This window comes from Medicago sativa, chromosome 5 (assembly GCF_051527215.1).
Source record: "Medicago sativa cultivar Bolivia chromosome 5, Bolivia_mono, whole genome shotgun sequence".
NCBI classification, from domain to species: domain Eukaryota; kingdom Viridiplantae; phylum Streptophyta; class Magnoliopsida; order Fabales; family Fabaceae; genus Medicago; species Medicago sativa.
Genome location: NC_140753.1, coordinates 22,786,631 through 22,811,523, shown reverse-complemented (window position 1 = coordinate 22,811,523; position 24,893 = coordinate 22,786,631). Strand labels below are relative to the sequence as shown.

General features: G+C 31.9%; 2 protein-coding genes across 5 annotated transcripts; one reads left to right on the top strand and one right to left on the bottom strand.

Moving 5' to 3' along the window:
- Nucleotides 1-5,959: 5,959 nt before the first annotated feature.
- LOC146921086 (uncharacterized) lies at nucleotides 5,960-10,681 on the bottom strand. Of its 4 annotated transcripts, XM_085714508.1 has the most exons (9): nucleotides 10,603-10,681; nucleotides 10,376-10,569; nucleotides 10,226-10,287; nucleotides 10,105-10,143; nucleotides 9,676-9,744; nucleotides 8,926-8,982; nucleotides 7,917-7,977; nucleotides 6,529-6,576; nucleotides 5,960-6,173 (listed from the first exon to the last, which is right to left on the bottom strand). In XM_085714508.1, the coding sequence occupies exons 1-9, from the start codon at nucleotides 10,623-10,625 to the stop codon at nucleotides 6,166-6,168; spliced, it is 561 nt and encodes a 186-aa protein (XP_085570634.1). In that variant the 5' UTR covers nucleotides 10,626-10,681; the 3' UTR covers nucleotides 5,960-6,165. The 4 variants fall into 4 exon arrangements, with proteins under 4 accessions (XP_085570634.1, XP_085570632.1, XP_085570635.1 ...); XM_085714506.1 differs by having other exon boundaries at nucleotides 10,376-10,681; XM_085714509.1 differs by lacking the exon at nucleotides 6,529-6,576 and having other exon boundaries at nucleotides 10,376-10,681.
- Nucleotides 10,682-13,231: 2,550 nt separating this feature from the next.
- On the top strand, nucleotides 13,232-18,896 carry LOC146921085 (mitochondrial Rho GTPase 1-like). The gene is made up of 13 exons (XM_085714505.1): nucleotides 13,232-13,396; nucleotides 13,485-13,661; nucleotides 13,753-13,773; nucleotides 13,842-14,090; nucleotides 14,215-14,283; nucleotides 14,381-14,436; nucleotides 14,649-14,730; nucleotides 14,980-15,191; nucleotides 15,278-15,347; nucleotides 15,510-15,622; nucleotides 16,413-16,563; nucleotides 17,637-17,823; nucleotides 18,514-18,896. Exons 1-13 carry the CDS (start codon nucleotides 13,307-13,309, stop codon nucleotides 18,567-18,569), a joined length of 1,533 nt encoding a protein of 510 aa, XP_085570631.1. The 5' UTR covers nucleotides 13,232-13,306; the 3' UTR covers nucleotides 18,570-18,896.
- Nucleotides 18,897-24,893: the final 5,997 nt, after the last annotated feature.

Here is a 24,893-nt window from a genome sequence, read left to right as displayed (position 1 = left end):
AACTCAATATCCTCAAGATTGTGGGACGAAAAACTTATAGTTTTCAAATCCTTAAAAAATATAGAATGTCACAAGTCATAACTAAATTGACTCTAATAATTGAACTTAAAAGACACATTGAATCATCATAAAATAAAAAACTTAAAATATCTTGATTCATTCAAAGAGAGAAATTAAAACAAAAAAAAATAAATCCAAGCAATGATTCACCAAATAGTCTTTTAAATAAAAAATAATCCATTAATGACAATCTAAAAATAGTTCAAAAAATAAATAAAGCAATCTTTATCGACTTTGTCCATTCTAAATTGATATATCTTTCAACATCATCAGACATAAGTCAGTCAAGACTACTTTTCTTTATTTGCCCTTATCTTTTTGAGGTATTTTTTGAATGAGCACTATTTTATTTTCTCTTGCTTCAACTTTTCCTTATTTGCACACTTTATGAATTGATCATTTAAATGATCATTTCTAACTGAAATGGTTATAAACTTAATTGTGCAAAGAGAATACTAAATACTGAATTCTCGAACAAGTCATATGATAGTCGAAATTACTGAATTTTCGAACAAGTCATAGATAGTCGAAATTATAGTGTCTTAGCAAGATTAAATATTTACATAATGTGCTTCTTGCATTTTCTTTGCCTAATAATCTTCATGAAATACCCACTCTCCAATGAGAGCTTGTCTTTCTCTATATTGCTTTTAAAAGCACCTTAGTTTAAGCAAAGAAAATATAACAAAAATTTTGTCATCTTAAATAACACCTCTAATCTATATGATATTTCAGCTTTATGATCACATATGACCTATTTGAGAGTTGGTGTATACTCACTTGTCAAACTTGATTCTCACTTTAGGTACTAAATTTGTGAGAGAATGTGAGTTTCACCATCCTTATCTAAGGTCTAGATACAAGAACAATGTAATGTTCTTCTAAATCCTAAATTAGAATTTTAAGAGTTAAAAAATTTAACTCAAAGTAGCAGATACATAAACTATATTAGTTTAGAGAGAACAAGAGTAGCAGAAACACTCACTAAAATACCTAGTGCATCATCAATATCAAGTCTTTAAACAATAATATCAATTGCTAGTGGTATTTTACAGCAATGATCAAACAAGGACAATTTACTTTGACAAAGAATAAATTCTTATAATTGTCATATGTTTATCATAATATATGTGAATGTAAACTCTTAAATATTTAAATAAGTTTACACCAACACAACATCATCACACATGTCAGTAAAATATTAAAGAAACGTGCTTCTTTATTTGTAAATAAAAGACCCTAACAAGATACCAAGTGCACCATTAAAACACAATCTTTGGATTGCTAAGAATTAACTGCAAGCGCTACTCTCAATGCAATGATCAAATATTGGTGATAAGTCCTGTCAAATAATAGTCACCTTTGGGCATCCTATTACCCACATGGATAATTACGTTATAATCACCACATATTTACCCTCGCAAGTGCATAATTATCCGGCCAAGTTGCGCCTTCCTTGGGGCCGAACAACAACTCGCATGAATAATTTTACACTACATCTTTTGTAAGCTTAATTGAAATCAATTTACACAACAAAGGTTACTTGGGCAACATTATTGTTTCAACTGACTCAACTAATTTTACTAGACAATTTTAATATATATTAAATGGGGTGATAAATCCTGTCAAATAATAGTCACCTTCGGGTATCCTATTATTCACATGGAAAATTACTTTATAATCACCACACATTTACTACCATATGTATGCAACTATCCGGTCAAGTTGTGCCTTCCTTGGGGCCGACGACAACTCACATGGACAATTTATACTACGTCTTTTGTAAGTTCAGTTGAATCAAATCTACGCAACAGAGGTTACTTTGGCAACATGTTATTTCAACCAAATCAACCGCAATTACTAGACATTTCACAGCAAATTAAATGGGAATGGTCTTAAATTTACAAGGCACTACCGACATAATGTAGGCTGAATTAGTTCATTATATTGCTAAGTAACCATAAGGTCACTCGACAACCCTTAAGTGTGAAGACAAATTCACGAATTTGAAAGAAGATAAAAGTCACAAATCACACCAATGTGTGTATGACAATACATTTACATATATCGCATAAAAGCAACAACAAACATTGCATGAAATATATTCAAAATGCATGATAAGACAAAATATTATTGTAGAAAACTTAATAACAATAAACTCAAATATCACAATCATGCTATAAACCAAATATTCAATTTTAAATCACAAGAAAATTGAATTTTATATGTACCAAAAATATTCATGCTATAATTGATTCACATATATAAACTGAATGATTCTTTAAACAAAATAAAACATAACTCTAGCACAAATGTTTTCCTAAATAAAGGAAACAAACTTTATATGTCTATAAATAAACAAACAAAACTAGAATTACTATTTCCCAAATTTAAAGAATCAAATTCTTACTTTCTGTGCTAAAAAAAATTTCTTCATACTATTTTGAGATTTATTATTAAAAGGCAACATATATATCACAAATATATTTTAACTCTTTATTTGCCTATTTCTCAAAATAAACTTTAAAGTACAAAATGAATGTGAATTAAAACTAATTTCAAATAGGAATTAAGCTGCAAGATATGATGATGATATTTGAAAATTATATTAACTAAACTATTTGATTAAATCAAATAACCAAAAAATAAAATTCAAATCCAAACTATAACAAGATCATATCCAAACATAATTGGCCGAACGTAAATTTGACCCAAAAATTATTGCTTTTAAAATAAATCACCGTGTAAAGTTTAAATTCTAATACATTCTTTATTTACTAAAACCAAAATTTGTATTAGAAGTCAAATAGTCACGCACAGAAAGAAACACAACCTTGAAACAAGTTTTCTACATGATTTACACAACACAAAAAAAAAAAAAAAAAAAAGTACAAGAGTATCCTCCATTATTCAACTTGAAACAAAGTCATTAATGGGATAACATCAAATAAAAATTGATGACACCATAATCAATCTATTTCCAAACTATTCGATTTTCACCGAAAACTTATGCCAGAGTCCCGAATTCCAAAAGAGGACTCAAAAAACTTATAAAAAAAATTCACCTCATGCAAAAAAAAATTTGCCCTTGCTAAATGAATTATAAACAAAAAAAAAAAAGAAATTCCATATTCAATCACATAAATGGATGATTGTATCGATAATATCAACCAGAACAAGAAATTGGCATCGAACATAAACCAAAGAAAAGAACATATTTATATTCAGACCGATTCGCAATTAAGGCTGAAATATGTATCAAATAGGCATTTGAAAACAAAATAATTCATGTAAGCGTGGATAGCAAATAGGCATCAAATAGGTTTTGTAAAGAAATAGGTCAAATTAAAGCCATCTCACCACAAAAATTTAACCGAAACATGGATGATTGATGAATATATATCAATCCAATATATATATAAACATAAAATCTCAATAAATCAAACATGAAAACCAGGCTCTGATACCACTTGTTGGAAATTTAGGCCTTAATAAAAACAGATTTCATAAAACATGTTCAACAATTATGAATCAATAGCGGAAGCAAACAAAGCATTGAACATGATTATGATCGGATCTACGACATGTTTGATTTATCAAGGATATTAAGAATTAGGGTATTAGGAATACCTGGATAAAGCTTTCATGCAGCCCTCTCAACAACGGCAATAAGGAGAGAAGGTGATCTGAAACAAACATCAACATCAACACGGTTAGCAGCGGCTGATTTGGTTCTTCCTCAACCGGTACCTTTATGCCTCAAGTTCTCTTCAGATGGGGAGAAGAGAGAGTTTTGCCGTGTACGGTATATTGGGGACCATAGCCTCTTTTATATTGGATGACCATTAGGGTTTCCCATTATTCCGTTAATGGGCCATCCAGACATCCACTCATTGAGTCCATATCAACTAATTAAAAATTTATTTAATTATCCAATTAGAAATCTAATAGCCTTATTACTTAATTTGATCACTAATCAACTAAGGCCCACAAATGATAAATAGCTAATATAATTATTGTTACGATATTTGCCCACATAATATTATTGGAATATAATAAATAATAAAATATTCCAACAGTTTATGCTCCTCTAACTCATGAAGTTGCAGTATTCCAGCATCACCAGCTTGGAATAAGTCCAAGTTCAATCTTTTAATAACCTAATGTTCTTTGTATTGAAGATACACTGGTAAACGGTAAGATTTTCCATATACAACCTATAGGGGGACATCCCTAGTGGACAGAACTAGCCAACAAAGCATTTTCCAAATGGAGACAACCACCTTTTCTAGTTAGAGTTACAACTTTGTCTATGATTTTCTTGATCTCTCTATTTGATAATTCAACTTTTTCACTTGTCTATGGATGATAGGGAATGGGTATCTTGTGTTTTACACCATATTTAGCATATACTTAGGTTCTCAAACAACTTGTTGTAACTTGTATGAATGAGTGTCGTCATCACTAATTATGACTCTATGGGTAACAAATCTGGTGAAATACTCCATATTGACGCATAAATAGCGGGGAGTGCTATTGCCTTAATCCACATCGACGCATAATCAACAACCACTAAAATTTAAGAGTTGTCCAATGAAGGATGACCCCCCCCCCCCCCCAAAAAAAAAAAAAAAAAAACATTAAATAGCTATACCTCAAAGGGTAACATGAAATGACATTTCCTATTTACTTGATAAGTTAACAAATTTTCAGCATCAATCACAAAATTTGGCCATTGCATGGGCATACATAAAGACAGCAGGTAACATTAATAACTAATTGTAGGACCTTAACGGCTGTTTAATTGACTCTTAATTCACCTCTACAAGGTGATGAATGGTAAATCTCCTCTGCAGTTGCACACCTCTTTAGTATTTGTTCTTGACCTTTCTTGTACAAGTAGATTTCACCCCAATAGTAGGCTTTAGAACTATGGAAGAAAATTTTCCTTTGTGAAGAAAGGTTGGTTTGCATATCCTACAACCTACGTCAAAGCCAAGCCTCTTTAGGGCATATTCGACCACTTGATTGACAATGTAGTCAACTTGGCTAGCTACTATGTTGTGCCGAGACTATTTGTCAAAAAAATAAATAAATGTTGTGCCATGACACAGCTAATGCTGGTTTAGGTTGAAAAATTACCTATTTCTTTTGAACATACTCATATTTCAACATATTGCAAGGGTACCGGTCGATAAATTACTACCTACGTGTAGTTCAACATCATTATATTGGTTGTAAGCCAACACATTGACACTTGTTCTCCTCTAGGCATTGACCGGCTTTTGATTCACGTGAATCTGACCATGTTCATCGATTCGACAAGGATACTTTTGCATGATCTCCGCTTCACAAAAAAATTATTTTTCGAGAAATTGTTTTTGGTTTTTTTAAAAAAGAACTCTTGAATAGCCGTCATGCTGAGTCATATAGCATCGCTGATATTTGATTAATGATGGTGAATGGTGAGTCAACATGTGAATAGCCGTCATGTTGCTGCAGAAAATTGAAAAAAAAATGATAGAATGGTGCTTAAGTACTGTTGAACGGCAGTTAACTATCGTTTGCTATAGCAGCGAACCGCCGTTGGAGGTATTTTGGAGTTGCTGGAAGAAAACATGGAACCCTAAAGAGCAATTTTCAAAAGCAAATACGTGCTTTGAGTAGATCAGGAAGAGCTAGGAACCGTGATTAGTCAATGTGCTTATTGTGGATCACTTGCTAGGCTTTTAAGGATTGGTACATATAATTTTTGTTCTAAGATGCAGATAGAGAAAGGTGATTATGATGGTAGGGTGCTTAAAGCTATGGAATATGATGACATTTGTAAATTTGTTTAGAGAGAGAGAGAGAGATATGATGTTATGTTGCAAAAAAAAAAAAAAAAACAATAAAAATCTCAAAAATAACATATCACATAAGACATTCAAGCTAAGCACGACATACTGTATTAGTTACAAATAACTCAAAAGTAATATACAACTCAAATCCAATCAACGGTTATTGAAATAACAACATTGATGAATCTTCACATCAAACCCAATCAGAATCTTCAAATCAAACTCAATCAGCTTCAGAACAAACATCGCACCACCTAATCTGTTTCTATTTGCCTGCGCAGTGGGAGGAAAGCAGTTATATAATTCTATACTCATATACACCTCTCATGCAAAATAATAATAATGGAAATAGCTAATGAATGTGAATTTTATTGTAGTAAGAAACCTTCTTAATGTAACCTTTTTCACTTTATATACGACACATGGTTTATTACGTATATGCTTCATGGAAAGAATGTGAAGACTGAGGGGATCAAGTACCTCACCCTCAAGTAAATGGCAATAGTAGAAATTATAAAGCTAATGTAAGAGAAGATGAAATATAAGTAAATAACCAACACTGCCTAAAAAGAAAGTAAATACGCAAAAACAAGAGCTTGCTAATGAGGAACTTGCAGACATAACTTACATGAACCATTCACCAGCAAGGAGAAAGACGGACTCTTGGGATCATCAACTACAATAGACATTTTTAATTTTAGCATAAATAAAAGATATTGGCATAGAAGTTATTGGAGACAACATTATAGATAAACATCTACATTTGGAATAGAGCAAATATTAAAGATTATTCCTGATGTAGCTCTTCATGATATGTCATATGAGTAAACCATAGATAGATTGTTCTAACTTTTCCAAATAAGTAGAAAGACCCTACCCTTAACCATGTGGCAGCATCACTCTCTTGTTTACATTAAGCAGCCACCATATTTCTATTACCTTGTGATCATTGGCTATTTTAGTTCTCAAATCTTATTTCAACAATCAATGGTCAACAAGTCATAAACAAAATTACTTAGGATCGAAAATGGTTTGCTTGAACTGATTCAACATCACAACATGCTTAGGTTTGTATTGAAAGGAAAAAAATAAAATAATCGGTGAGTGTAACCATTTCTTAAGTTATATAGGGAAAATATAGAAAGAATAAACAAACTCTACACTCGATCTATAGGATGTAAATGCCATCTAAATTCTTCTAGGCTATTTCAGAAAATTGACGAAGCACATTATTAACAATGCATTACAGTTGATTCCAAAGCCCACAATAAACACTATGCAGCATACAAAACATTTTTAGATATACTTTTACCATAGTTTAACACTTGTTTAAATCAGTATGGTATCAACACTTGTTTAAGTTTAATATCATAACTCATAAAGGAAGGAATGAAGCAAATTCCATTTCAAAATAACATTTAACTCCACTGTCTAATCAACATATTCCTTCGTCATAGTCTTGTTGTTTCCATTTTCTCTCAACATATGATGCTATTTTCTCTTCACCTCCCAATCTTGATTAAAATACTTACATTACAAGATTTGAACTATTTTTTCATTCATTTCTATTATACACTCACTCCTTCACACAACACAACATAGATAATTAATAACAACATAGTAACAATAACAAGCAATATACAAAAGATTCATCGCATCAAACTTATTTAATTTCATCTTTATGCATATTGTATAGTGAAAGCTGAACCACACAACAACATTAACATCAACAATATCATCATCAGTTTAGTTCTTTTGTTCAAGACTGATAATCATCTCCAGTTAGAAACATGGCAGAGCAAAAGAATCATACTTCAAGTACAACAGAGCATTAAAATCATACATACAATGGACCCTTAAGTTATAAACAGCAAAAGGGTGCATGTTTATATCGCCATTTCCTACTACTGGTGTCGAATAAACATTTCCCTTTTGAAAATTGTCTTCCATAAAGGGATCAAATTTTGCACCTCAACTCCACAAAGGAAACCAATTAAAAACAGGATGTGCACATACCAGTAGATCCACTGCTTGGAACAACAGCTCTAGATGTGTCTTCCTGATGCTGCTCTACTTCCTGCAGTTGGCAGATCCATTTGAAATAAATTGAAGGGTAATTTGTATAATTGGTAGATCTAATGGGTAAAACAAGAATTCTAGCATGTTATGGTAGATCCAAGAATTCTACTAAAGTTTTGTGGCTCAGATACGGATATTATTGGTCTCAGGTATAGTTAAAACCAACTCTAACATGTTATGCTACAAGTGTTGCGGTGGAGGAAGCTGTCGATAGTATGGCATTCCTTCTCTCCTTGACCAAGCAATTATAGATATTTTTTTGGCAGTCCGACAGTAAATAGTAATGTTTATTTGTGTTAACAGTAGTAGTAACTAACAATAGCAACGATAATTCTATTCTATATTTTAATGCCAATCCTCCTCTTTTCTTGCAATATTCATGTGGATAGATTGTGCCTCTCTCTCTCCCTCTAGTCTCTCTGCCTTAAGGAAAAAATTGGACTCACATTGAACACCCAAAACATACAGATATGTGCTCGTGGCAACCTTCTTGCTTAAGCGCTATAAAAAGACTGTTATTAAAACTTATTTTTAGCATAGTGGATGCATGTAAAGATATTGCAAGGTTTTTCTAAAACAATGTTATAGCTTTCAATGTGGCAGGAGGAGTGAAGAATTTGGTGCTATGCTTCAATCTATTGCAAAACATGACTTAGCATTTAAGCCACCATCATACCATGACATTGGGATTTAGTATTTAAAGCAAGAAGTTCAGGCCAAAAATGAGGGATTGGCAGTCCACAAAGCTACATGGAATATAGAAAAAGAGTTGAACGGGGGTCAAAAAGACTATCCTTGTTTATAGCATCAATCAAATTTTAACTTTAGTTTTCAAATTACACACTAATTCAATTTATTCTATACTTCAGTTATTTGGCTATATAAAACATCATTGATGAAAAATGGGACAGGCATAGCATTTGATATGATAGAATCAGAAGCTGACCTGTCTAAAGTACCCGTTGGTTTGCTGAAGATAGGTTTCTCTCATGCCTTTAAGACCCTGTATCATTTAGCACACAAATATGTATTAAATGCTAAATTACTACACCCTCCGGTCACTATTATAAGCAAAAATCAACATTCTAGATTCATTCATTTAGGGTATGTTTGGTTCAAAGGAAAGAAAGGGATGAGGAAAGAAAGGTTGAGGAAAGAAACACTTTCCATTGTTTGGAAACACTCTAAAAAGGGATGGAAAGAAAGAATGTGGTGGGCCCCACACAAAAAATCCTTCCACACCAAAACGTGCATAAAGGTTGAGGAAACTCACCATTTTACTTAAAAAGTCCAAAACACCCCTACCATTATTGTTTTTTTTATTTATGTTACTATTCTTTCCTTTTTTGAACAAATGGGTGTTTATGTCAATTACTTAAAATAGATCATTCTTTCCTCAAACTTTCTAATCCACTTTCTCTTAAACCAAACAACTAAAACAATCCTCTCACTTTCCACTCCCTTTCTTTCCTTATACAATCTTTCCTTTCACTATTTTTCCTTACACTTTCTTTTTGCAACCAAACAGACCCTTAATGATGTACGTGGTCTATAATAAAGACCACATACATCATTAAATGAATGAACCTACAATATTGTTTTTTGCTTATAATAGTGACCGGAGGGTGTATGTGATGGTTGATGTAGAGAAAATTCAAATTAAAAATAGAGAACAAAGTAGGAGATAGAAAAAGACCTTGAGATGTGGAGTTCTTGAGTAATTGGAGAAAGTAAGACACCTCTTTAAAGGTTTTGGTTGCTGAACCTGAATGTTCATTATTATCTTAGTTAATAATTACTCCCTCCGTTCCTTTTTAATTGTCACTTTTAGAGAAAAAATTTGTTCCTATTTAACTGTCACTTTCAAAGTTCAATGCAACATTAAATGTTGTTTTATCAATATTACCCTTAAATATTTATTGCGGAGAGAGAAACACATGAAATGAAATAAGGTCATTATAGTAAAAGTAAAAACAATTGTATCAAAAGTAGTAACTTTTATTGATTGTCTTGGTTTGTGTAAAATGTTAAAAAGTGACAATTAAAAAGGAACGGAGGTAGTAATTAACTAATTGAGACATACATGCATGCATATTGTTACATTACATTACATTACATAACATACCTGAGTAGCAATGGTATTTCGAAATGCTTTGCCAAAATCCTAATTAACAATAGCAAAAATGAATTAAAAAATAGTAATAATGATGAATAATCGAATAGTGAAAGGAGTTGAGTAAGAACACCTGAATCATGAAAATCAGATCGAGAAAGTAGCCGTTTTTTATCCATTCGAATCCAATACCGACTAAAGAGAACAGAAAGGAGTGGAATGAGATAAAATCGATGAAGAGAGTAAATAACGTGCGTAAGAGATAGAATAGAAAAGTACGTACAAGCTGTAAATATGACGATGCAACGAACCACCGGGTGATTGGATATGTCTATTTCGTCGATGTCGGCGGGAGTGAGGGAGTGAGGGAGAGAGGAGACGGCGGGAACGGGAGAAGGAGGTATCTCCTCGTTGGGGTTGGGCTTCCTGAATCTTTTTGCGACGCTATCGGCGATACCAACGATAGCGCGAGATATCTCGTTGTCGGCGCGAGCGATTAAACGGGATATCCCGTTCTCGCCGTTGTCGGCCATCGTGCTTCGTTTCTTTGCCGCGTCAGCGTTGCGTGGGTGGGTCGGGTTGCTTGCTTGCTTGTTCAAATATCCGATCCAGTATTAATACATATTATGCGTTTCTTCAAAAATTACAAAAAAACATATTATCTTATGCGTCGATAAACGTCTTGATACATATCCAGATAGTATTTGATGATCAGATTTTATTTAAAAAATAACAATGATTATTTGATATAAAGTCTAGGTTGGTCACAAACATAAATAAAATATGTTTAGGCATGCCGACTTGAATAAGAAAAATTTAAAGATAAAAGTAAAAAATAATGTGATTGATTTATTTTACTTTTAACTTTTTTCATTTGTGTGTGTGTGGCCACCTACTTTTAATTTGGGATTGTGAGTGTGTAAGAGTTTCTCACATTTCATATACTTTCGATATAAGCTCGGGAGCTACTTGATTTTTCAATTATTTTATTTTCTGTTTTTCTTTAATTAAAAAGGTGAAAACATGATTTTTCTAATTTATTTAAGAAAAATAATGGAAAAACATTATAATGCAATGATGTTCTTTTTGGATATATGTAATCAACTAAGGGGGGGATGTTTTCTTGTTTTAATATATGTAATTTACTAATTGTAATTTTCTTCATCATTAATATTATTTATATTTATATACCGTGCATTTAAATATTTAATTTTAAATTTAATTTTCTATCAAAGTATCATAGCTGTATCATATTTTGAATTTTTAAAATTTCCTTATCATCGTATTGATGCCGTATAATATCAAGTATTTGAGTTTTAAATAACTAAGTGAAAGACTGCAATTGGAATAAAATATGTTACACCAAGCTGCAATATTTCTTATATAAAGTGAGAATAAGATTGTTTTATAATATCCAATATTGTTCTTGTTATATAAGATTGTTTTTATTTTGATGGATACACACAATTAGGCGAGTTGATTCCAGATTCTCACTAATTCCTTAAATCATAATTATCAGTTGAAAAATATCGTATCATTACTGATGCAAAAGACACTGTGTCATAAACATGTGGATATCTGGGTTTGAAAGGCAGCTAGAAATTTGCCACCGTTCCACTCCAAAGCTACGGTGGTTTTAGAATAAAAAAATATATAAAGTACAATTTTTTTTTTTGAAGGATATATATATATATATAAAGTACAGGGCCGGCCATGAGGGGGGTGCAAACAGCTCTACCGAGCTGGGCCTCCAAAATTTGGGGCCCAAATAATTTTTTTTATATATACTGCAAGTAAACTAATATTATATACAAGTAGCGCGATTTTGATATCAGTAATGCGGTAATGGCTTAGTGGTAAGAGTGTGAACTGATGATGTTTAGGACTTGGGACCATTGTTTTTTCTTAATTATTTTTTCTTTTCCTTTTTTCTTCTTTAATTACTGTTTTTTCTTAATTATTTTTTCTTTTCCTTTTTTCTTCTTTAATTACATTACCATGGCTTAGCGGTAAGAGTGTGAACTGATGATGATGTTTAGGACTTGGGTTCGAAACTCTGAACCATTGTTTTTTCTTAATTATTTTTTCTTTTCCTTTTTTCTTCTTTAATTACTGTTTTTTCTTAATTATTTTTTCTTTTCCTTTTTTCTTCTTTAATTACTGTTTTTTCTTAATTATTTTTTCTTTTCCTTTTTTCTTCTTTAATTACATTACCATGTTTTTTTTAATTAACATTTTTTTCCTTTTTCCTTCTATAATTAACCCAAAACTCATGTTTTTCTTTAATTAATTTTTTTCTTCCTTTTTCTTTTTTAATTATGTTTTTTAGTATGAGAGAGCTTTATGATTTGGACATAATTTATCATGGATTTGAGGCTCATCTATTCTCAATCCTCTTTCCAATTCAGGCAAATTGTCCTTAACATATTGGATTATATATTTACAATTAAAAATACAATATAATTTTTTCCTTTCTTATTTTTGGTAGAACACTTCCTATAATTTTTGGCCCATACTTATCGTATAAAATAGTGAAGCGCTAACAACAAATATTATAATTTTTTTTAATTGAGAGAACAAACATTATAATTATTTTGTCAAAAAAAACATTATAATTATTCTCTAAAAAAAACATTATAAACCTTTTATTTTTACCTTTGTACAAATTAAGGAAAAAATAACCTAGAAGATTGATAAAGATATTCGCTTGAAGTTGTATTTTTATATTATTGATTAGAATATTAATATTTTCTGTGTTAATCACAATATTGACTTTTTTTAATAGTTACGGATCTTATTTTCAATTTAAATCGATAATTGCTCTTTTAAAAAAATTATGTTTTTATTTGATTAAGGGCCTAGTTTTAAATGAGAGCCGAGCCTCCAAATACATAGGGACGGCCCTGATAAAGTACAAATAACACATATTTGTCACATTATGATTGATTATTGTGGATTTAGGTGGACCCATTTTAGAGTTTTAGAGGAGTGGTATGAATATTTTAAAAATTTAATTGAGTGATTTAAATAATTGAGAAGTATGAATAAATATTATGTGAAAATGTGTGTTTATCATCTCTCTTGTTCTTGATTTTATTTCGTTTTTTAGAAAATGTGTGTTTAACATAGATAGATATTTGAACATCATGAACAGGTCAAAGCTCCGGTTATAGTGGTCGGTTGTAAGCTTGACCGGCTAGATGAAAATAAGCAAATGAGCCTAGAGCAGGTAATGTCACCACTAATGAAGCAGTTCCCTGAGATTGAAGCATGCATGGAGTGTTCGTCATATAAGATTGTCGAGGTATCTTTTAGTCCTTATATTCCAAATCAAATTCTTTTTCTTTTTTTTTTATTCATACTATTGTAGTAATTAAGTTTCGTTGTTGAAGGTTGTTGAAGTTTTCTTCTTTGCACAAAAGGCTGCTCTCTATCCCATGTCTCCTTTATTTGATCGGGAGTCACAAACCCTAACGCCTCGTTGTGTGCGGGCTTTGAAGCGGATTTTTACCCTTTGTGATCATGACAAAGATGGGACCCTTAGTGATGCTGAATTAAATGCTTTTCAGGTCTTAACTTCTCCTTCTTATATTAGATGTCAAAATCGTGCCTTGTTTATTATCGAGTATAATAATCTCACACCTTGTAGCTTGAATACAGGCTTGTTCACATCATGTTATGGTAGGTTATGTTGTGGTAGGTTAACCTGCATATAAGATTTGTGCAAAATCTAACTAAACTATCTACAGGTTAGATGTTTCAATGCTCCTCTGCAGCCAGGTGAAATTTTGGATGTAAAGGAGGTTGTGCAAAAGAATTTTCCTGAAGGCGTGAATGAACGGGGACTTACTTCAACAGGATTTCTATTTCTTCATGCTCTCTTCATAGAAAAAGGGCCTCTCGAGGCAACATGGACCATGCTAAAAAAGTTTGGATATAACTATGATATCAAGCTTGCTGATGATTTATTTCCACCTTTGAAGCGTGCGCCTGATCAGGTTTTTCTTTTGAGATGAATTGTGGCATCGTGTATTATGTTCTTTATATGTTATACCTGTTTGTATTCAATTTGTTGACAATATATGGAACTTATTTTATTCTCAATTGATTTAATGGCTGTAGAGTGTTGAATTGACAAAAGAAGCAATTGATTTCTTGGAGACAATCTTTGATGAATTTGATGGTGATTCTGTATGTCATGCTTCTCCCCAATCATTTTTTAGCATTATCTAAACTTATTTTATCATTATACAATTTGCAAATCATCGATCTCTTTTCCTTCTTCCAGGATAAGATGCTGCAACCGCATGAACTTGAAGAATTGTTTTCTAGTGCCCCGAAAAGGTAGATTAATTGCAATCTTATATTGTGGAATTTTTCAAATGTACATACATTTTTTTAAGATGTGGTTTATACTTGTGACTCTGCATCTTCATTGTTGTAACAAAGTCTAGCCATGAAGTTTATTTATATGTATGCCTTTCCCCGAGTCTGAATGTCAATTAGGACTCTTGGCAATGTTTTTTGATATTTTTTATTTTTATTTTTAATTGCAGTCCCTGGATTGAAAATTCATACAAGGATGCTGTAGAAAGGAATTCATCTGGAGGACTATCACTTGATGCATTTTTGTCAGAGGTGCAGTGCACAAGCCTTTTATCTTTGTCTCTAGTCCCTCGTCCTTATATTTTGTTAAACAATGTTTATAGAAAAGTGATGGGCATCTATGGATAGTTTATTCAGTATATTTGAAAAGTATTTTGAGAATCAAGGTTGCCTCAGTTTTACATGATGTATGACCGTACATCTGGTATGTGTATTTTTTCCGTGCATATAGCATTTTATTTGCATCACCACTGATTTTTACATTATATGTTTTCCAAACAGTGGGCACTCATGACACTTCTAAACCCAACCTTTAGTGTGGAGAATCTGATGTACATTGGTTATCCTGGTGATCCATCATCTGCTATCCGTGTGACTAGGAGGCGACACATGGATCGCAAAAAACAGCATTCAGAAAGAAATGTATTGCAGTGCTTCATTTTTGGGCCTATGAAAGCGGGAAAATCTGCATTATTGAACTATTGCATTGGAAGGTATTTTAGTTGTTACCTTGAGGTTCTTGGTAACACAACTTTAATTATTGACCATCTTCTCATTGTTATTGAAATTCATAATGCAGGCCATATTCTGAAGCTTACAATCTAACCAACAAGGATCGCTATTCTGTAAACGTTGTTGATATTTCAAGGGTAATTGATACTTGATTGACATTGACAATTGCTTCTTACTGTGACAGAAAGAAGTTTCGTTTCTTACAGCTTTTCTCGCACCAAAGCCTTCATTTGATGTATTCATTTTGTATATAATGTCATTTATATCTTCCAATTCATGGTTTATCATTTTGTTTGCAGGAAAACAAAAAATATCTCGTGCTGAGAGAGATTTCTGAAGGCGGAGTTGAAAAATTGCTGGCCAATAAGAAGTCTTTGGCCTCATGTGACATTGCAGTTTTTGTCCATGACAGGTGACAACTTATATTAAAGTTGATAATACCAGCATATAATAGAAATTATGGAGTACCTTTTTTTTTTTTTTCTTCTTGTTATTATAAGGATAGGTTTCTCCATTACTTGGTGCCTTTGGTGTATTTAAACAAAAAAGTTATAACTTGTTTTCGTGGATTTTTAGCTCATAAGCAACTTTTCAACATCTGAAATCGAATGCGTTTAGAAAAACTCCATAGTGCATTTGGATGAACTTCCTAGAACAACTTATCGGCGGAAGACCACAAATTCTGGGTTGATTTTTCAAACTAACAATTGTAAATTACTCCAACCGGTCTCTATTATAAACAAAAATACTAATTTTACTCTAATTAAGAATTTTAGTTAACTCTAATTACTTTTCTTAATGTTATCAAAAAAGTAATTGTGTATTTCCTATACTGCCCTTCATGGGAACATGTTCCATGAGAACAAAAGGGTTATTGCAAAATTAAACCGATATTAATTAGGGATGACATCATTCAACAGGGGTGAAAGTCATTAAATTTACTTATATTTTAGAGCACTAAACCTTTTTTTGTTTATAATTGAAATCGGAAGTACAATCATAAGCTTCAAACAACTTAAAAGTAAGATTTATAAGTCATAATGTGTTTGCATGGTATTCATTATGTTCAAATTAACTCATCTATGGGCTTTTTAGTTAACTATAATTTCATGTTCATGTGGTCTGGATTTTGGGCAACTTATATTAAGTACCTGGAAACATGTTGGTTGTATTGAGCTCAGTTAACTAAATATTAATTTTAGGTCTGATGAGTCTTCACGGAAGGCATCGTCTAAACTCTTGTCAAAAATTGCTGGTCATGGAGAAGCCACTGGCTTTCAGGTGCCCTGTCTTATAGTTGCAGCCAACGATGATCCGGATTCATTTACTATCGCTATACAAGAGGCAACTATGGTATGTGTCATTATTTTGTTCATTTGCATGGTCATATACATAATTGCTCATGCATATTGCTGCACAGAATTATTGTATGGGTTAAATAAAATATAAATTTAACATGGTGAAATGGTAAATGAAACGTGTTGGAATTATGATTTTATCCAAACTTTCTGATCAGCAATAACTATCTGTGTATATCTATGGTTTGATCTTCAGATTGACAATTGATTAAGCAGATTGAAAGCCAATTTAATTTTTCTTGTTTCACTTTTTGTTTTGAATTTTTGAACATTTTGCGCATTTATTGTATGTTTTATGTCATCTTCGAATGGAAATTTCAATCTATTAACTAAGATTTTGGAAATATTGCTATACCTCATTTACAAAATAAAGGCATTGTGCCTCATTTACATAAATATTGCTATGCTTTGTCAAAAAAATTAATATTGCTATGCTATACCTGTTTCAAGCAGAAGTGTGAATCGGTTCTACTAATTATCTTTGATTTTTTTTTTTGGCGTTCAATTATCTTTGATTTCTTAACTGTGGTTGCTCTAATTAGCTTTATTAACTGTGGCCTTTATTAATTAGACAACTTTCACTCTTATCACAACACCTTCACTTTCATGTGCATTTCAATAGGTCTTCCTTGCCTTGGTTTGGAGCACTATTCCCTCACCCTAATTATAAAAAAAAAAAAAAAAAAGGTTATTGTGATCAAGGGTAGATAAAATGCTAGCCAAGGATGATGTAATTCCGAAAATAATTGTCATTTTCATTTTTTCTGAAATTGTAAGACAATTTTCACTATAAGAGTTTATTTTTGCTTGTTAACAAGTAAAACTAACATGAATTTTAGGAAATGAAAATAGAAAATGTTTTCCCAAAGTAAACTGGGCCTTTATATTTGCCAATCCTTTCTACTGACTCGCAAACGAAGGAAGAAAGTGAAGAGCACAGTTATCTTTTACATGTATGGTTATAGCTGACTGTTAGGACAACTTGTTGGTAAAATATATTGTATACTGATGTCTTCCACAACATATATAATCTTTCTCATGGCACATGTTCTTTCTCGATGCTTGTAGGTTAGTCAAGACATGGGAGTAGAGGCTCCCATGCCAATCAGTATGAAGTTAGATGATTCCAATAATATATTTCGCCGTATTGTAACTGCTGCAGAGCACCCTCATTTAAGCATTCCAAAAACTGAAGGTAGGAAAACTCGCAAGCAGAACCACAGACTCATAGATCAATCTCTTATGCTTGTTTCAGGTATATTATTTTTCAGGTTTACTTGTTAGTTCTTCATTAAGTTCCTTTTTACTGTGTACATATTAAAGTTGTTCAATCTATCATGCTAACTAAAAAAAGATGAGCCTATTAACGTGTTTAAATTTTTCGGTGATGTGATCTGTCGTGGTTCATGTGTTCTCTTTTGGTTTTATAGCTTATTTTGATTTTCCAATGATTTATCACTTATAACCTTGAGGTGTTATGCAACTGAACTGGTCCCTATCAGTGCTTCCGTTTAGCTTGCTTTACTTCTCCTGTGTTGTTGTTGGAAGGCATGATATGAATCTATTATTCATCCATGTTGTTTTGTTTCGCTTTCTTTTTATTTCTTCTTCGGTAGATGGTTCTTGGAGTTGAAATTTAGATAAATTATATCAACAAAATCAAAATGTAGCAAATAAATAAATGGCTGTTACCAAGTCTCTACAATATAGGACCTAATTCTTCCTCCAGAAAACGGATTCAAAGGATGAGGCAATGGCATGAAAAGAGAGATGGGCATTCTCTATTTTAGGATATTCAGTCGGCCACTGATCATTTGAATTTTTTATTCAACTTTTGACTAGTTCTGCTTTGGTGTTCCGAGAAATATTAATTTAAATTACAAAAAAATATAAGTGTGGCTTTTGTTTCTTTGTTTAATGATTATAGTATCACATGATATTGTAGTTGGAGTTGCGGTGGTGTTTGGATTGGCTGCTACAAGGAAGAATGCGTCAGGTTAAAAAATAGGTTCTGTGAATGGGTCATGATCATTCCATACATTGATCTGGATGCAGCCTGCTCTTGGCTAAGCTACTTTGCCTTTGACATTAAAGGTGTTAAGAATGACATTAACGTTAGATGTCCATGAGTTACAAGAATTACGTTACTGAGAAATATTAGAAGACACTTATGTGAATATTGTATTATAATTTGTTGCGAAGATTATTGTTGGTTACAAGATTTGTGTATATAAAAAGCACTCGTGTAAACAGTGATGAATGATTGAATTCATATTATATAATATTATGGGAAATGCTTAACACTACAAGCTAATTTCACCAGAAACACATAAATGAGCACCCTCTCTCTTGCTTGGATTCAATTTTCATTTTTCAATACACGCATAAATATCTTGTCATTATTGAGCTGGGCTATCTTCCGAACATTTGAATGAAAGTTGCTCTATTATATTCGCCCCTTTAATCGAATGCCCTTTTTATAATACTTTGGAATTACATTCCGATAGTACTCCGGAAGATAACTTCCGATGCATATACCATACCTAGTTTACTTTATATTTTATTGAAATCAATATTCCATTACCCCCTCAACTAGCATGGCTTTCCTGTTGATACTGATGAATAATTCATGTTTTCTCAACAGTTTTGCATCAAAATAGAAAGCTAACTACCTTCTAAAAATAGTTGAGCAAGTCACCATTTTAGATCCTAAAATTGGAAGTGTCTTGCAATTTGAAACTTCAAGTTTGTGAAATACCATATTGGTCTTCTAAATTGTCGAACGTCGATCAAAATGGTCTTTCCATTAAATTTCTCTACTAGATCTATTTATGTGTCGCTTAAGGGTATATCATTTTTGCTATTTATCTTCTTCCAAAAATCCATTAGTCCCTAAATCCCCAAATCTCTTCTTTCTCTCAAATTGTGGTGGTGAATCTAACACAGGGATGATACTTATTATAGCAGCTGATGCAAGATTTGGATCCTACATGCCTAATCAAACAGGCATGTTTTAAATTAGGGCTATAAATTCAAATTAGAAAAAAAACTAACAAAAAGAAATTTATGTACAAACTTTTTCCACGGATTTACTTAAAAACGTGTATAGGAATACATTTGTAAATATTTTCTTCGAGTCATATTTTTTATACAACTTGCTACTAGATTGAATTTCTATGATGAACTCATTGTTGTTGGAGAGAATTCGAGACTTATGGATTAGGATATAGAGATTCAGGAGAAGATAAGATTTGAATTCCAAATTGCTTGTTCTCCCGTCCTTGTTTTATAACATTTGCGTAAAGCAAATGTTTATAATAAAGATAAAGATAAAAATGCTTTCCCAACACGCTAGAGAAAATTTCTATTATAAATATTTACTAGGGGATTGAAAATCCTAACCCATACAACAACACCTCTATTTGAGATTGTTATTGCTCCATACAAAGACCTATAACATTGAACAATCAGACGGTGATCAACAATTAACCAAGGTACTTCTAAAAGATCATAGTTGTAATATTTTTCACTAGCAAAATGCACCACATAGTTATCTTTTGGATGGTATACCACTATAATGTCCCCCTACTTAGCCCAAACGTTTTGTAACTTTGCTTCCATGAACTGACCTCCCACCTTTTTTCCCATTACACGCACCAAGTGTGCTTCCACGGAGAACACCACGATTTGAACTCATCCCTTCTTAATTTAATATTTTCCTCAACAATAGAGTCAATATAGGAATACTCTATTTAAAAATCGTGTGCACCCTCCATCTCCAAGAATGTATCTTTGTAGGAATATATGTCTTCTTCATTAAGATCTGACTCTTTCTAAGACCTTGACTTTATTTTCTTTGTGCTTCTAGTCAAGCAGTCATCTTCATCCTCAAAAATCCTAACAAAGTGAAGGCGAGAAAAACACAGAAAGAGAGGTTTGAATTGTGTTTTGGTCTCTTTTTATTGTAATTGTATTTGAAAGAATAACAAAGAAAGCCAACAAAATTAAAAGAGATAAGAGGAGAGAGATGACACGAGATTATCATGGTTCACTCCGAGCTAGTCCAATCCCTTCATTATTGAAGGATTTTCACTATAATCACACATATTACAACGACTAAGACACCTCAACATCCTAGATTTTTTTTGTCTCAATCTAGAGGACTTTCTTGCCTTTAACTAAAGTACTTTCACTAAGATGACCAATATCCTAGATTTCCTTGCCTCATAGTAGAGGACTTCCACTAAAATGTCTAATATCCTAGATTTCATTGCCTCAACTTAAACTTAAAGGACTTCATTGTGTTTTACAAAACAAGTAATAATAGCATAACGAGTGTTAACAACCTTCTCAACAAATGATGTGAACGGTACCGTACCACTCGAATTACAAGTGACCAGCTTTCTAAAGAAAGGATTTTGAATAAATCACTTGTTTTTGGATTTTGAGTTTTGCTAGGATTTGACAATTAGATAGCAAGTGTGAAATAAGAGGATGTGAGAAGAAAGGATTAAGAATTATATTCTTAAGTTTCTCTTTTCTCCACTGAGATGAGATCCTTTTAAATATGGGTTAATTATGTTTCTAGTCCCTATAAAATAGCGACCTTGTAAGTTTAGTCCTTACTTAATTTTAATAGCATTTTTAGTAATCTGTAGTTGGTAAATTTGAATTTCAAAATCACATTAGGTTGCATACATCCCGCCAAAATGAGGTAGGTTTAGGGTTATGTTAGGGTTGTTTGCAATAGTACCTTTGGATTAGATATAAAGATTTCATTTTAGAACCATAGCAGTGATTTGTCGTTTTATGAAAAGTTTTGTTGCACACCTTGTTTTGATGAATAGTGTCGTTGAAACCTTGTACTGATGAATATTAGAGGATACTTCGCTTTCATCGTACGTTGTGTCACTTTCGTCGTATGCTATGTCTTTCATTGTTCGTGTTATTGTGTAGAGTTGACTCATAACTTGATCTCATTTGTTGTGCTTTTCTTGAATTTATTCGAGCTGGCACAATATGAATGTTGAAGGTAGAATATTCACTCTATCATCTGTGAAACCACATAGTGAGATTTTAGTTCAGAGACACATCATCCAATTGATGAACCTTGTATGATTATACGATGTTGGCTCAGAGGATGTTCTTGCAAAATGCTTATTCAAACCTTTCAACCTTGTGTTCGGCACATGAAACACATGTTAGAGTATCAATTTTTGTAAGATAGATTGTTATCATTAAAACTCAAGTTTAAGTATCATTGTTCTTTAAATCAGTGCAACTTTCAAAAAACTACATAAACGATGCATACACAACTTGCAACACGAACCACACAACATCTTTTCTTTTCTTTTGAATGACAAGAGCGATGCTCATGTTGGTGAGAAAACCCTAGTCTATATGAATTAAACTAAAATATTAATCAATAATTAAATAAAAAAAGGTAACAGCTACACGTTTTTGTGGTTTATATTATGTTATTTAATTGTTGATTTATTATCACTATTTTCTTCTTCTGAAAGACAAGGGTTTGAAGACCTGGTTTGTTTGATCAAGACATTGAATCACTAGGTCGCTAGTCGGATCAGGGAATCAATGATCGAATCAGTGAGACGCCGGTTGGACCGCACTACAACTAACCAAGTCTATATTAATCATGACATATAAAATTAACACTTAGAAAAACAAATTATACTAAAAAATAAATTTGTAAATCTTGAAAAATGATTTATAGCATTTTCTTTTCTTAGGGTGTGTTTGTTTCAAGTTTACCAAATTTATTCCTAGGAATAACATTCCTTGGAATATAAAGATGAGAATTTTATTCCAAGGTATTTAGAAAAAATATGTTTAGTTAACTTTATAATATTCCTAGGAACCATAAAAATAAATTATAAAAAAAAAGGAACCATAAAAATAAGGATTGTAATAGGTAAATACATATGAATCTATTCTCATCTCCATGGAAACTTTATTCCCACCCTTTTCTTTGATTTTTTTTTTCTATTCCCAGGAATATCTTATACCCAGGAATAAAATTTAGTAAACTTGTAACAAATATAAGCATATATATTTCTATCATTCTATTCCGAAGGATCAAGAAATATAACTTGAAACAAACACACATGTTAATATTAATAAAATATCATTGTGTAAGTAAAAGAACATTTATTAGATAATGTAACAGATATCATTCTTTCATGTTAACAATGTATAGATTCTAAAATAGTATTACAATTTATATATTAATAAAAGATTAAATGATGGAACTTTACGTTGAAAAATAATAACTAAATCTTCGGCATCATACACAAAATTTGACCATTGCATGGGCACACACAGAGAGTAGGTAAAATAATAACTAATGGTAGGACCTTTACGTCGAAATATTACCTTTTTTTTTCTTTCAATAGACTCGTATTTCCACATATTGCAAGGGTGGTGGGTCGATAAATTACTACCTACGTGTAGTTCAACTTCAATATATTGGTCGTAGGCCAACACATTGACGCTTGTTCCCCTCTAAGTATTGGTTAGCTTTTGATTCACGTGAATCTGACCATGTTCATTGATTCGACAAGGATACTTTTGCATGCTCTCTGTTTCAAAAAAAATATTTTGAAAATTATTTTTTTGTTTAAATAAAAAAACTCATGAAGCGGATATAATTCATTTTCCCGACACATCGAGTTAATATTTGTTTGATTAATGATGGTGAATGGAGAGTCAACATGTAAAAAATTTCATTGTGTTTTACAAAATGGGTAATAATAACTTAACGAGTGTTAACAAACAACCTTCTTAACAAATGATGTAAGCGGTACCACTCGAAATCGAATTACAAGTGACCAACTTTCTAAATAAAGGATTCTGAATAAATCACTTGTTTTTGGATATTGATAGATTGCATACACAACTTGCAACAAGAACCCCACAATCATCTTTTCTTTTGAATGACAAGAGCGATGCTCAAAAGAAAATATGATATTAAAATTGGATGTGGTAAAAAGATGCTCTAGTCCTTATAATTATAAGAGTATGCCAATTTAATTCTTCAAATTTCTTTTTGAGGGGTTAATTCTTCAAATTTGTGAAGTAGCGGTTTAATTTTTTAAATTAAAAAATATTGGTCAATTTGATCATTTTTTTTATTATTTTGCAACACGTTTTTAGAACACATTTAATGTGCATGATAGAGAGATGAGATATAGCATCGGAGGTTTCTACGGTGCAGTCAGAAAATTGACTTTTTTTGGAAAAGTTATTTTGTTTAGCCGATAGTATAACTGCCGATGTCATGTGAGCTAGTGTACTGCCGGTGGACCACTCTAAAATTAAATGTTACCTTATTACAAATCGGTCTTTATACAAAATATTAAGGAGACTTTCAATCTTAGTACACAAATGAGAATCTATGTTTAATTTTGATTTAATCAAGAACACAATTGCAATGAGTAAAGATATAATGATACACCTTATGGGCAAATGTGTAATACACCATATAATCTGTCGTGACATGGATTAAATACACAAATGTTGAATGATTGACCATTTAACTTCACCAAAAAAGTCATTTTCATGACTTCACCATAGAATTTTCCTATAAAAAACTATTCTATGTTTAACCCACTCATTATCAATCCTATCCTTATAACCCTTTGTTTAATCCTTAATTTTAGGTGGATTAACACAACATTGCTTAAACCTAACATGTGAACACATGCACAACCTTCTTTTGCTTCTAAAACGCCAGTCTTTTCCCTACCTTTTCTTTCATTCATCTTTCTCATTAAGCATCTCATGCCTACAAATAGAATAAGACCCATGAATGCCTAACCACTTCTCAATGGCTAGGACACAGTGCTATCCATATGGAAATAGCATGCTCTCCTCGACCTTGTTTCTCTTTCCTCTATCCAAAAAAAAAACTTTGACATCATGAATATCGATAACTATAAACATTTCTTTTATAGTATAAAGTCTTAGTTGGGATTCTATGTATTTAGGGATTTAAAGTGAACCCATTCTATTTTATTTCCGTCAATTTCGTCCTTGATGCCATGTCACACAATTTCTTGTCAGTCAAAAAATATCGGTTTAACATTTTTGTAGACTTAAAATCGAATTTAACATTGGAGACTAAAGTGACTAACGAATTTTAAAATCAGAATTTATTTTGTATTTTTTATTAAGTCAAAGACTATTGTGACATCAAAATGTACATCCAAGAATCAAAATGGTTGTTTTCCCAATATGAAAACTTCAGTTCGTTAAATAAGTGTCATATTTATTTATTTTAAGCATGTTATGTTTCTAACAATTAAA

Bases quoted from the DNA above. Each gene is read 5' to 3' on its own strand.
- LOC146921086 (XM_085714506.1), bottom strand. From the start codon at position 10,625: ATGGCCGACAACGGCGAGAACGGGATATCCCGTTTAATCGCTCGCGCC. The intron at 10,144-10,225 runs GTGTTCTTACTC...ATTGTTAATTAG, and splicing joins ATCTGATTTTCATGATTCAG to GATTTTGGCAAAGCATTTCG. The intron at 9,745-10,104 runs GTATGTTATGTA...ATGAACATTCAG, and splicing joins GAAATACCATTGCTACTCAG to GTTCAGCAACCAAAACCTTT.
- LOC146921085 (XM_085714505.1), top strand. From the start codon at position 13,307: ATGAGCCTAGAGCAGGTAATGTCACCACTAATGAAGCAGTTCCCTGAG. The intron at 13,662-13,752 runs GTCTTAACTTCT...GCTTGAATACAG, and splicing joins CTGAATTAAATGCTTTTCAG to GCTTGTTCACATCATGTTAT. The intron at 14,731-14,979 runs GTGCAGTGCACA...TTTTCCAAACAG, and splicing joins TTGATGCATTTTTGTCAGAG to TGGGCACTCATGACACTTCT.